Raw genomic sequence first — 12,934 nt, 5'->3', positions numbered from 1 at the left:
GTAGAGGCATCTTTACTCTGTATCTAACCCCGTGCTGTACCTGTCCTGGGAATGTTTGATGGGGACAGTGTAGAGGGAGCTTTACTCTGTATCTAACCCCGTGCTGTACCTGTCCTGGGAGTGTTTGATGGGGACGGTGCAGAGGAAGCTTTACTCTGTACCTAACGCCATGCTGTACCTGTCCTGGGAGTGTTTGATGGGGACAGTATAATGGGAGCTTGACTCTATTTAACCCTGTGGTGTACCTGCCCTAGGCGTGTTTGATGGAACTGTGTGGAGGGAGATTAACTCTGTATCTAACATATTGCAAATTTACCACCTGCAGATCAAGCCTGAGCTTTTGAAGAGCTCTTCATATCAGTGGAACATGCTTAGGAAGTCTGGGGCTTCAGATGTGGATGGGAGATTGGGGTGTCATTTTTTCCTGTAAAGGCACCAAGTTTAGCATCCACCTCCAGAGGGATGGCATGGAAATCCATCACAGTGCTGTCAGGAGCAGGAGCCAATGCCTAGTAATTTCAACCCCACGCTGTTTTCAATTCATTGACACACACAGTCCCCACTGATGCCCCTGAATTCTCAAACTGCCATGGTGTGGTTTGAACTCATCTCCCTTGGATTTTTAAACGAGGCCTGTGTTCCCTGGCCTGTAACATAATCACTACACTGCTCTACCTGTGGATAATTAAATTTCTAATTTATTGTAGTCACACTTGCTCCTTTGTTAAGAAGTTAACAGTGTGTATCCAAGTTCAAGGTGGCTTCAGCTTAATTCTAAACCCGAATAAGTCCTTCCAGCCAAGCCGAATGCGCGATTAAGTCAACTCAAGGGTCTCCTACTCAGTAATATTCTGCCCTGCTACTCATGGGCCAAGGTATTACTGTCACAATGAAGCCAATACATTCACCTCAGTTCCACATTCTAGAAACTGCTTAGAAGTTACTTATTATGCTAGCTAGCTGTCTCTGTGACAGGATACGAGCACATTAGCTCTCAATGCCCTATCTGGCTATCTCTGTGAAACTTCGCAACCCCTCCACTGTTTCTGATTTGTCAGCTTGTCCAACATCAGGCACTGGATGAGCAGAAATGTCTTCCAATGAAAAATTGGGAGGACAGAAATGATTGTCTTTGGACCCCTCCCCCAACTCCAGCCTCCTTTCTGTGCACTTTTCGAGACTGAACCAAACTGAACACAACCTTCCTGTTGTATCTGAGCTAAGCTTTTGATCACATGTGTTCTATTACCAAGGCTGCCTAATTCCCAGCTCAGTAACATCACCTGACTCTGCCCCTGCCTCAGCTCCTCTGCTGTTGAAGCCCTCATCCCTGCCTTTATTACCTCTGGACATGATTATACCAATTTCCCCTTTCCAGCTTCTTCCAACCTCCATTAACTTGAGCTCGTTCAAATCTGCTGCCCAGATCTCAACTTGCACCAAGTCCTTTCGCCAAACACCTGCGCTTGCCAACCTACATTGGTATCTAGTCCAGAAAGGCCTTGATTTTAAAATTCTCATTCATGAGCTTCAAATCCCTCGTGTTGTGGTGTTAGTTTTGCATCTACCTATCTGTAACCTTTACCAGCCTTACAATTCTCTAAGATATCTGTGGGCCAACGATTCTAGGCTCTTGAGCATCCCCAATTTTAATCACTCCACCATTGATAGCTGCTTCGTGCCACAGCCCTAAGCTCTGGAATTCTCTCCATAAACCATTCTCCTCTAACAGTTTTGAAACTCAATTCTTTGATCAAATATTTGATTATATTTTTACGTCTCCTAATGTGGTTTGTCAAATTTTGTTCATATAATAGTGAAACATTTTGGGATTTTTTTAAACATATTAAAGATACTATAAAAAAGGCTGTTGATGTATAACTTCACATGTACTTAGCCATCTCAACCCTCAGTTATAGTCCATTTAGTCTGAAGCTGAAACACAAGCCTGTGTCCAGTTACCATCCAGTTTGGTACTTCTTCACCTTCACTTGTTGCAGTTTCCAAACATAAATGCCTCCTGCAAAAATGTCACTTTCTTGCATTTTGGATCTGGGGCAGGGACTTCTTCAGTGTTGGTTAATAATTACTCAGGGTGCTCGAGGTTGGGTTCATATTCACAGGGGTTCCTTGGGAGTTGCATGCAATATGTGGGAGTTGGTTAATAATTGCAAAAGGTCCTTGGGAGTTGTTCACTACTTGCAGGGGATCCTCAGATGTGATAAAGATTCATGGGGCTGGTGGGGGCGGGGGTGGTGGACAGTTTGGCAGTTGGGTTAATATTCACAAGGGATCTTCAGGAGTTGGGTTCATATTTGCACTGAGTCATCGGGAGTTCGGTAATTATTCAGGGGATTCAGGAGTTAATTCGTATTCAAAGATCAACCTTGGGAATTAGCTCAATTCACAAATGGGATTTGGCTAATATTTGTAGGGGGTGTTCTAGGCTTGGCAAATATTTAGAGTGGGTGCTCAGCTGTTGGGTATTAGAAACAGGGTGCTCAAGTGTTAGTATTTGCAGGGGGTTTTTCAGAGTTTCTCAAGTCACAGGGGCTCTGCATGAATGGCGTACCCAGGCACCCTACAGACTCTGTACAAGATGTCTGACTTCCACAAAACTGACATAGTCATCGGTCATTCCACAGCACCAGACACAGCTATGTTGGTTTGTTAGTGATGCACGTGGGTGAATGCAAGAACAGACACATAGGTAGACAAAACGCGGCAGGGTCAAGTATTCTTTTTTTATTATTTAAGATTTAGTTTCGAATCTGAAGAGGTACATTTTTAGTTTTAGCGTCAAGGTTAACCACACTCTCTTCAAATACTGCACGATGTCCAGAACCTACAGATTACTTGAAGCGGCAGGCAGAGTTTCAAGAAGTTGTGCTCCTGATGAATGAAGTGACCCCCAATGCAGTGCTATCCCAGAGCTCCCATTCCAGTGAATTTTAAATGCCAAGAGAGACAGACAGACACAGAGAAAGACAGATAAAGAAATGAGTATATACCACTCTGTGTTCAGCAGTTCTTTTATTGTCGTCTAGGTATTAAATTTGTGAATGCTTTTTAAAACATATTTCTTGTATTATTTATTTAAGCTAAAGTCAAAATTAAAAAAATCAATTTGTTTTAGTCAACTCATCCACTCCTCAGCTACATGCCCATATATAACCAAGAATCAAAATGCTTACCCAGCATGCCGCTCCCCCGCTGACCGTGAACTTAAACATTGTTACTTATAAGTTATGAATTTTGACACCAGCTCTCCTGATGATTTACTGTGTAGTTTTCACATTCACCCAACATGTAGTGGGTTTTCCCGAAATGTGATGCATAATTTGATATCGCAAGTAGTACAGGCACAATGGGCCAAATGGCTTCATTCGATGCTGTATTAGTCTATTGTTCTAGGTAGCTCGTGGATTAGACACTGGTCAGCGGGAGGCACTACAGCCCATCCAAGTGGGGAGCATGCCGTCAAGAGACTGATGAGCAGAAAAATCTCCCGGTAATTCTAACGTAACGCTGCGATTGCATTGCATCTGGCACTGATCAGGAACTGAGATTATGTGTACTGAGGGAGAGAGAAAAAAGAAAGAGAAAGAGAGGGAAAGAGAAGAGGGGAGTAAATCAGTTTTCCTTAGTGACGATCCAATGTAGAGCTCTGTAGTAGATCTGTGGGGGTTTTGTTGGGGGGTCTGAAGGTGGTCTGGAAGCCTGGAGGTGGAGAGTGAAAGTTGCCGGGGTTGGAGGGTGGAGGGTAGGGGGCCCAGCCAGCTCTGTGCAAGGGGATCTGTGTGTTGAAGGGGTTACTGTGCCCTGTCTGTGCTGCTGTGGGGCCGTCTATTTCTGTCAGCGTCTGGAGCGACTTCAGCCAATGTGGAGGGTTTTCATCCTGCAGTGTGTCTAAACTGTTCCCCGTGGATGCTGGCACACCTGTGGAGAGAAAACACACATGTTGGACACCAGTTTGAGAACTCAATGTTCACTCATACACTCAAACAGTCTATAATACTGAAGTGGCATTCTACAGCACAAAGTGGGGGGGGCTATTCAGCCCAAATACAGAAATAGATTTGGAGAATGGGATTGACTGGATTGCTCTGCAAAGAACTGGCATGGACTCGATGGGCCGAATGGCCTCCTTCAATGCCTGAATGATGATGACTCTATGTCCATAGCTGCTCTTTGAAAGAGCTATCAATTGGTCTCACTACCCTGTAGCCCTAAAACTTCAAGTGAACATCCACTTCTTTTTTCAAAGTTACGAACGAATCTGTTTTCACCACCATTTCAGACATGGTATTCCAGATCATGACACTGCATAAAAAACACTCATGCCCCCCTCCCCACACCCCCCAAAGCTCTCTACAAAATCTCTTTAACTTTCTTTGCTCTAAGGAGAACAAGCCTAGCTTTTCTAGTCTCTCCTGTGCTAGCGAGCTTGGTGAAAACTTGCTTTGGGAAAACAAACACAACACAAAAGCCCCTGTCAACCTGCCTTTGCTGCCCTTTGGCCTCTCTGATGACTGGGGTTATCCAGTAAGTCGTTAAGGCACAAGGGCCAGGAAGGTCAGAGACCTGGCTAGAGATGCATTATGGAATCTGAGCAGGGTGGAAGCAACTGAAGAAGGGGAGAGCAGATCAAAAAAAAAAAAAGCAACTTTGAAAGCTGTGCACAGGCAGAAAGGTTATATGGATTTTGGAAGCAGTCCACAGAGTTAGGGATGAAAAACTAAATTCTGAGGGTGAGCAAATGGAGCAAACACAATCAGTGAATCAAGGTGGGCCCAGGAAAGGCTGGAAGAGTAGAACGAGGATTATGAAGTCCATTTTCTATGACATGAGGAGCTCTTTGAGGAAGGAGATGACAGGTGAGGGAGGCAAATGCTGAACCATTCCAGATTTGAAGGGAGGCTGTCAAAAGCAGCATCTGAGTTTCAACAGTCAAGCTCAGAGAAAAAAAATAGTCCAGGGGTTGGAAAAAGGCAGATCCGATGGGGCATGCGAAGTTCAACACAGGGTTACAGAATGCGGAGATTATACAGCAGCAGGATAAGTTTGAGCACATGGTCAAGCAGGTTGGAGAGGAGGCAGGAGGGACACTGGTATGATTGAGAGCCAAGCAGAATGAGTTTGGCAGCAAATAATGTATAGCAACAACCCTGAGCCAATGGTGAGACCAGAGATCTAGAGCTGGGTAACATTGCCATATAGATGGAAACTTTGCCCGTATCTGTTAGTCATCAGCGGAGGAGAAGGAATTACATGAATAGGAAAGGGATCAAGAATGGAATCTTTTAGTTCAGGTGGGTATAAAGGATCCCATTACACTTCAGGAAAAGGAGCAGAGAGCTCTGCTGGTATACTGGCCAATATTTTTCCCTCAAACATCACAAATGGATTATCTGGTCATTTATTTGCTAATTATGAGACTTTGTGGAATGCGGCTGTTGTATTTTCTGACATCACAGTGAATGTACTTCAAAAGGAGTCCACTGATTGTGCAATGCTTCGGGGCATCCCGGGATGTGACAGGTGCTATGCAAATGCAAATTCTCAGATTTCTTAAAATCCACTGTTGAATCACATCTGTCTGTCCAATTGAGTGAAGGGAAGCTTTAGAATAGCATTTACTAACTCGAACATCCTGCACAGTTGTACATTGTTTTGCTTACCACTGATGAAAGTCTGCCATGTTCTCAAGAGTGCTGTCTCTAGGCTTAGTGAATGAGTAAGAATAATAGACAATACACTTCATGTATCATCAGATCTCTACCCGTGTTAGTGACAAATAAGTCCCCCACCAGTACTGCACCCATATTATACAGTGACAGACGAGTCCCCACCAGTACTTCACCCATGTTATACAGTGACAGACGAGTCCCCACCAGTACTTCACCCATGTTATACAGTGACAGACGAGTCCCCCACCAGTACTGCACCCATGTTATACAGTGACAGACAAGTCCCCACTAGTACCGCACCCATGTTATACAGTGACAGACCTGCCCCCTCAGTACTGTACCCGTGTTGCTACACAGCTCAACACCGATTTGGAGCAGTATTTACAATTATTCTACTGCATGATTTATACAGTTCAAGCTAACGGAGTAGGAAAATGTTACGCACCCATTATACTCCACTGAAATCCTAGTGGCAGCACAATGAAATAATAGGAAAGGAAATTTAATTAAAGTCTTATCTTTTACCCGAAGGTCACTCATTGATTGGAAGCTAGATTTCAGACATTCATTCGATGGATTGGTTTACCATCTGCCAAGGAATAGAAGTCAGCGGTAGATATTCATTAAGAGGAGATACGAGGGGCTCCTGACTCATTAATGAAGCTGCACTGACACAGATTTCTGGATACAGGGCTATTCCTGATATTTACATCAACCATCTGCTGTCCCAATTTAGAATGAAGACTAACTGCATGGAAATATTGCTAGTTAATTTCTGAATTAATAGAAATAGGGGCACCTTGGTAATATTCATCATTACTCCTCCCCACCTGTGGCAATCACAATTTTCTACAGACCGACATGAAAGACCAAGAAACCAAGATCAAAGGAGTACAGTGTTCAAGATCTTTTAGTAGCCAATTTCTTCCATTCCACCTCCTGTAGGTAACATCTCTTGCTAGGTTACAGTTCTGTAGAGGTTTTGTGCCCAAGGGCCCATTCTATTGGTGTGAGCTTAGACACAGTCAGCTACTTGACCACAACTTGCACCCATACACTAAGTACACCTAGTGACCCAACTTACAAAAGGATGGGAAGAGACCAAATGTATTTAGTCCATGATGTGTGGACTTAGCTGCTGGAATTATGATGCTATAACTGTTTTGCGAAGGCCCCCATTAAATGATTAGGTTTTTTGTGTTGTATTGCAGAATTGGGTGGATGGTGACACTGGGAATTAAACTGTCAGTAAGAGCTGGGACATGTTGACCAACTTGCAAATTGGGGTCCCTGATGCTTGTGGTTGCCTGAACACTTTTTAAAATTGGGCAAAATCCAGGATTCGCTCAAAGTTCTGGAAGTTTCCCACCCCACATCTGAAGCATTAACCCAGCTTTTTTCCTTTCAGGTGCCAGTGAGCTGGTTGTGTTTTTATAGGCTTTTCTCAATTCTGCATTCTGAACACTTGCTTGAACAGGAGACACGACGGGCCAAAGGGCCATTTCTGTGCTGTGTAACTCTACAGGTGTGCAGAGGGTGAAAAATTCTTCTAGGCTTTTGAACGGCTACCCCAACACATTCTATCCTTGTTTGCCAGTTCCCTTTTGTATTCAGCATAATTACCACTTGCTTTCCTAGCACAGAATATCTCCAACTGAAAAAGATCACTGAGAAAAAAACAAAAAAACTGCGGATGCTGGAAATCCAAAACAAAAACAGAATTACCTGGAAAAACTCAGCAGGTCTGGCAGCATCGGCGGAGAAGAAAAGAGTTGACGTTTCGAGTCCTCATGACCCTTCGACAGAACTTGAGTTCGAGTCCAGGAAAGAGCTGAAATATAAGCTGGTTTAAGGTGTGTGTGTGGGGGGCGGAGAGATAGAGAGACAGAGAGGTGGAGGGGGTTGGTGTGGTTGTTGCTTGTTTGTCGCTACAACCACACCAACCCCCTCCACCTCTCTGTCTCTCTATCTCTCCGCCCCCCACACACACACCTTAAACCAGCTTATATTTCAGCTCTTTCCTGGACTCGAACTCAAGTTCTGTCGAAGGGTCATGAGGACTCGAAACGTCAACTCTTTTCTTCTCCGCCGATGCTGCCAGACCTGCTGAGTTTTTCCAGGTAATTCTGTTTTTGTTTTGAAAAAGATCACTGTTCATCTACTCAGCCATGCCAGTGTGGATCTTTGGATTCAGGATTGGGTGTTTTTCTGGAGGTTTCAACACACACACTCACACATTAAATAGCCTTTTCCCTATTTTAAATATTCCTTGAACTGAAATAAAATATTCAAATAAAATGAGAAAAACTTTCATTTAATGCCTTTTCTCCTGGTGTTGCTCGCAGCAACATTCCGTTCAAAGAGCATGATGAGTTGAGTGTCCAGGACAATCCTGGGGCGGGTGGGGGTTGCAATCCTATTTGGAGTAAGCACACTTCAGGGAATATTCAGCCCTTGAGATACTTTATATATATTGAATATGCCATGTCCAACAACAAGTGTCTGAAAATTTCTGACTGGTTTTATGTGATCTGAATGTACTGTCAGTCAATCGTCTTGGGGCACTTCCAGAAGTTTGAGAGTATCCTAGGCTTTGCCTGATTTTAATAAGTCTCCAGGCAACCACAAGTATCAGGGACCCCAATTTGCAAGTTGGTCAACATGTCCCTGCTCTTATAGACATTTCAATTCCCAATGTCACCATGCACCCAATTCTCCAATACAACACAAGCCTAATAGTTTAATGGGGACCTTCGCAAAACAGTTATAGCATCATAATTCCAGCAGCTAAGTCCACACATCATGGACCAAATAGATTTGGTCCCTTCCCATCCTTTCCCAAGTTGGGTTACCAGGTGTACTTAGCGTATAGGTGCCATATATGCACGCCATCATGTTGTACATAGTTATATAATATCTGCAGTATAGGAACAGGTCACTTCAACCCTACAGGTGTAAGCTGGCGGTCATGCTCTACATGAGTCTCCTTGCACTCTTCATCTAGCCCCATCAAAATCTGTCCCTCTCTGCCTCATGTCTACGTAGCTTCCCCTTATTTATATCAGTCACTTAACCACGTCCTGTAGCATGAGTTCCATATTCTGACCACTCTAGGGGTAAAGAAGTTTCCTTCCTGGAAATATTAGTGACCGTTTTCAATCCACGACCTATAGTTTTAGTCTCGTCCCTAAGTGGAAACATCTCTAAAGTCTATCCTAAGTAACTCCTTCATAATCTTAAAGCCCTCCATTAGATCAGCCTCAGCCTTTTCTTTTCTAGAGAAAAAAGCCCCAGTCTGTGCATTCTTCCTCAATGGGTGCAACCTCTCAATTCTAGTTTAATTACAGTAAATGATTGTTGCACCTTCTGAAGTGCCCCTAAATCCTTTGTAGATGGAAACTAGAGCTGTTCACAGTGCTCCAGTTTTCTTACAAGTTTAAAATTTCCATTTTTCACATCTCCCTCTCTAGAAATGAACCCCGTTTTTTTCTTTGTTTTATTAATGGCCTTATTAACCTGTGGCGCTATTTTTAGTGGTGTATCTGCACCCCCCCAGATCCATCTGTTCCTCTACCCTATTCACACACTTAGTGTTTTCTCAAGAGTATATGGTGATCTTATCCTACCAAAATTTATCACCTCAACTTAACCTACATTGAAGCTCATTTCTCAATTATACACCAATTCTACCTGTATTTTGTTGCAGTTTTCCTTTCTACTAAATTTACCCCCTCAGTTTGGCATCATCTGCAAATTTAGAATAGCATTTCCAATTCCAAGTGGAAATAGTTTATGTAGATGGTGAACAATGGTACCAGCAACAATCGTCGTGAAATACCACTTTCCACTTTTTGCCAATCTGAGTAACTAGCTTTAACTCCTACTTTATTTTCTATTTTGCAGCCAGTTTGTTATCAAATCTGCTCCTTATTGCCCAACTCTACATGTCCAGACATGTATGATACATCACCTCAAAGTTCCCCAGCACATGACAGACCTGTATCCACCTGTACTTAGCGCAAATGTTACATGCTCACTACATAGAGCTTTTCACAGCTAAAAGCACACCATTCAGCATTCCAGGTGTGTGCCAGTGCTTATACCTCACAGGAGCCGACTTCCATCCCACTTATCTCTCCCTATCAACATGTTCTTTTATCCCTTTCTATTTCAATTAATTATCCTGTTTTCCCTTAAATGCACCTATGCTACTCCACTCCACATGCTAGTGAGTTCCACATTCTCAGCACTCTCAAGTACAGAAGTGTCTCTTGAATTTCTCATTGGATTTATTCATGACTATCTTTTGTTTATGGCCTCGAGTTCTGAACACTCCACAAGCTACAAAGCACTATCTGGAATCCCTCCATGTTTGGAAGGTCACAGTCAATAATGGTGCTGCTTTTCACCACATTCAATCCTAACATTTCAACCAGATCAATGCTTTACTAACACATTTGTTACACGATCAACTCTCCTGTTTTGCAAGATATTATCAAAAAAGTGTAAAATTAAATGAGTTTGACTTTAAAAATCCCCTCAATGTCTCATCAGCAGGCAGCAAATGGCAAATATTACCTCAAAGTTATTAGAATTAAAACAATAAGCACAGAATTCACACAACAGGAGCTCACAACACTACCAGAAAACATTTTAAACCATAGTTAATTGACATAATTTAATTGGGACAATTTGCATTTTGATAGCGCCTTTATCGGAAAATATCCCAAGGCACTTCGCAGTAGTGTTACCAAACAAAATTTGACACTGAGCCACATAATGAACTACTAGGACAGGCTTGGTCAAAGAGGTAGGTTTAAGGAATGCCTTAAAGGAAAAAGGAGGGGTTGAGAAGAAAAGCGGGAAGGTTTTAAGAGGGAATTCTAGAGCTTTGTGCCTTTATTTGCTTAGGCCCTGTCGCCAATAGTGGAGCAATTAAAGTCAGGAACGTGCAAGAGGTCAGAGCTAAGGGAATGCAGAGATCGCAGAGGAGTGCAGAATTGGAAGAAGTTAGAGTTAGTGGGGGATTTGAGCAAAGGACGAAATTTTAAAATCAATGCATTGCCGGATTGGAGCCAATGCAGGTCAGCGAGGACAGCATTGATGGGTGAACGGGACTTGGTGTACGTTGGGATACTGGCAGCAGGATTTAGCTGACCTCGAGCTTAATGAAGGGTTAAGATGAGAGGGTGACCAGATCAGATTGGAATAGTCAAATCCACAGGTAACAAACACGGATGAGGATTTCAGCAGATCAGCTGAGGTAGGTGGTGTTACGCTGGTGGAAGCAGGCAGCCTTAAAGATAGGGAAGACATGAAGCAGGAATTCGCTGTTCTGGGTCAGATAGGGTGCTAAGATTGCCAACGGTCTGATTCAGCCTTGGATGCTGCTAGGGGATGGAATTTTTAGTGAGGATCAAAGGCAGTATCTTTGGTCTTCAAGTGGTTAATTCAAAGAAAATGAAAGGAAGACTTGCATTTCTACAGTACCTGAGAGCAAGGTTTGATACTTTTTAAAGAGGATAGGTTTGACGGAGAGAGAGCAACAGCTAGAGAGAACTAAGTGCAGAGAGGGTATGAGGGAAGATAGGAGAGAAACTAGAGAAAGATGAGAATTCAGGGCGAGGGCAGCAGGGAACCTGAAGCTTAGCCCAGTGGGCTATTAGAAGGGAGGGACACAGTAGAGGAAACTTGTTAGATAGTCTTAGTCTGCGGGCTGCTCACACATTGTTGATGGTGAAAATGGAAGAGATAGGGAGAGGGGTTTCAGACAACGGTTTGCAGGAGAGAAGAGAAGCTGGGATTATCTGTGCATTCCAGGGTGATTCTGGAATAGTGAGCTGTTTTAGTAGACCAGGGCAGGACCCAATAGTGCTTTAGGTGGTCCAGCCAGATCTGGCAATGGATGGCTAAATCATTTGTCTTCCATATCTTTTCAAGTCTGTGCCCCTTTGACCGAAGGAAGTAGTGATGAGGGCTGTACCAAGGTGAATGGCCAGGTTGAGAGTGAGTAATGGATCTTACTGGGGACTACGGCAAAGGTGGAGGTAAGGAAGCAGTTGGACAAATCAGAAGCTGCAGAAATGTTGTGGTGAACAAAGGGTCAAAGATTAGACAGTTGGGATTTTGAAAGAGCAGCAAATTAATTGGGGAATAATGTGTTTTCCAGGGGCTGATATAGAAAGAAATAGGGTTGGGGACCAGAAGGAGGATGTAGGTGGAAAATGATCACAGATGGCTTTATCTGTAATGAATATGATGAGGCTGGCAAGACCATGTGAGATGGCAAGGTCAAGGAGGTAGCCATGAATATGGCTTGGGGAACGTATATGGAAGGAGGGATTTAGGGAGAAGAGGGCAATAAACTCAGAGAGAGAGAAAGAGAGTATGATGAGTTGAGATGGAGGTTGAAATCACCAAGAAAGGAAATTATTTGGTACAGAGGCGCAGGGAGGAAAGCAGGGTAGATATCTGAGTGAGAAAATTTTATTATACTTGTACAGGAGGATTTTGAGCGAGGGGTAAGGAGGGCTGGAACAAGGAAACATGCTCAAAGGAGGAGAAAGAGGCGGAGGAATAGGGGACCAGGTTAAGGTGAGATTTGGTGATGAGTGCCACGTGGCTGTGACGGTCTTGAAAAGGCAAAGAATCTGGCCTGATCAGATTAGCTCAAAGGATTTTGTCATAACAACACAAACTGACATCTTGAAACTTACAATTACTGCCCCAACAGAATTGGCTTTGAGCCATTTTCAAATCCCTCGGCACACAAAATAAACTCTTCCCACTATTTTAACACATGATTGTTACAACACTGCAATCAAACTATTCATATAGAAAACAACAACACAAACAATAAAACCTTTTCCTCCTCTAGCCAAGATTGGTTTCTGTGCTATAATGTCTTTGACTGAGCGGATTCTTGACAGGGTATTACCCTGGCTGGGGAATCGAGAACATGGGGACACAGGCTCAGGATAAGGGGTCTATCATTTAGAACTGAGATGAGGAGGAATTTCTTCAATCAGGGTTGTGCATCTTTGAAATTTGCTACCCCAGAGGCTGTGGATGCTCACTTGACAAGTAGACTCAAGACAGATCAGTAAACATTTGGGTACTAAGAGAATCAAAGAGCACGGGAAGAAGGCAGGAAATTGGTGTAGCTTTAGATGATCAGTCACGATCTTACTGATTGGTGGAGCAGACTTGATGGGCTGCCTGATCTAGTCCTGTTCTTATTTCAT

At 43.3% G+C, this 12,934-nt stretch overlaps 1 protein-coding gene across 4 annotated transcripts in view; it reads right to left on the bottom strand.

Annotated features, from left to right (window-relative positions):
• Positions 1–2,730: 2,730 nt before the first annotated feature.
• cnot4b (CCR4-NOT transcription complex, subunit 4b) overlaps positions 2,731–12,934 on the bottom strand; it is a 149,649-nt gene continuing 139,445 nt past the window's right edge. For all 4 annotated transcript variants that reach the window (XM_041216266.1, XM_041216268.1, XM_041216267.1 and 1 more), the window contains one exon: positions 2,731–3,939. In XM_041216266.1, coding sequence (XP_041072200.1) covers positions 3,644–3,939 — 296 coding nt within the window. In that variant the 3' untranslated portion in view covers positions 2,731–3,643. The remainder of the gene's footprint in view (positions 3,940–12,934) is intronic.

This window comes from Carcharodon carcharias, chromosome 21, assembly GCF_017639515.1.
Source record: "Carcharodon carcharias isolate sCarCar2 chromosome 21, sCarCar2.pri, whole genome shotgun sequence".
In the NCBI taxonomy this organism is placed as follows: domain Eukaryota; kingdom Metazoa; phylum Chordata; class Chondrichthyes; order Lamniformes; family Lamnidae; genus Carcharodon; species Carcharodon carcharias.
The sequence above is the reverse complement of the archived record's forward strand: the minus strand, read 5'-3'. Positions and strand labels throughout refer to the sequence as shown.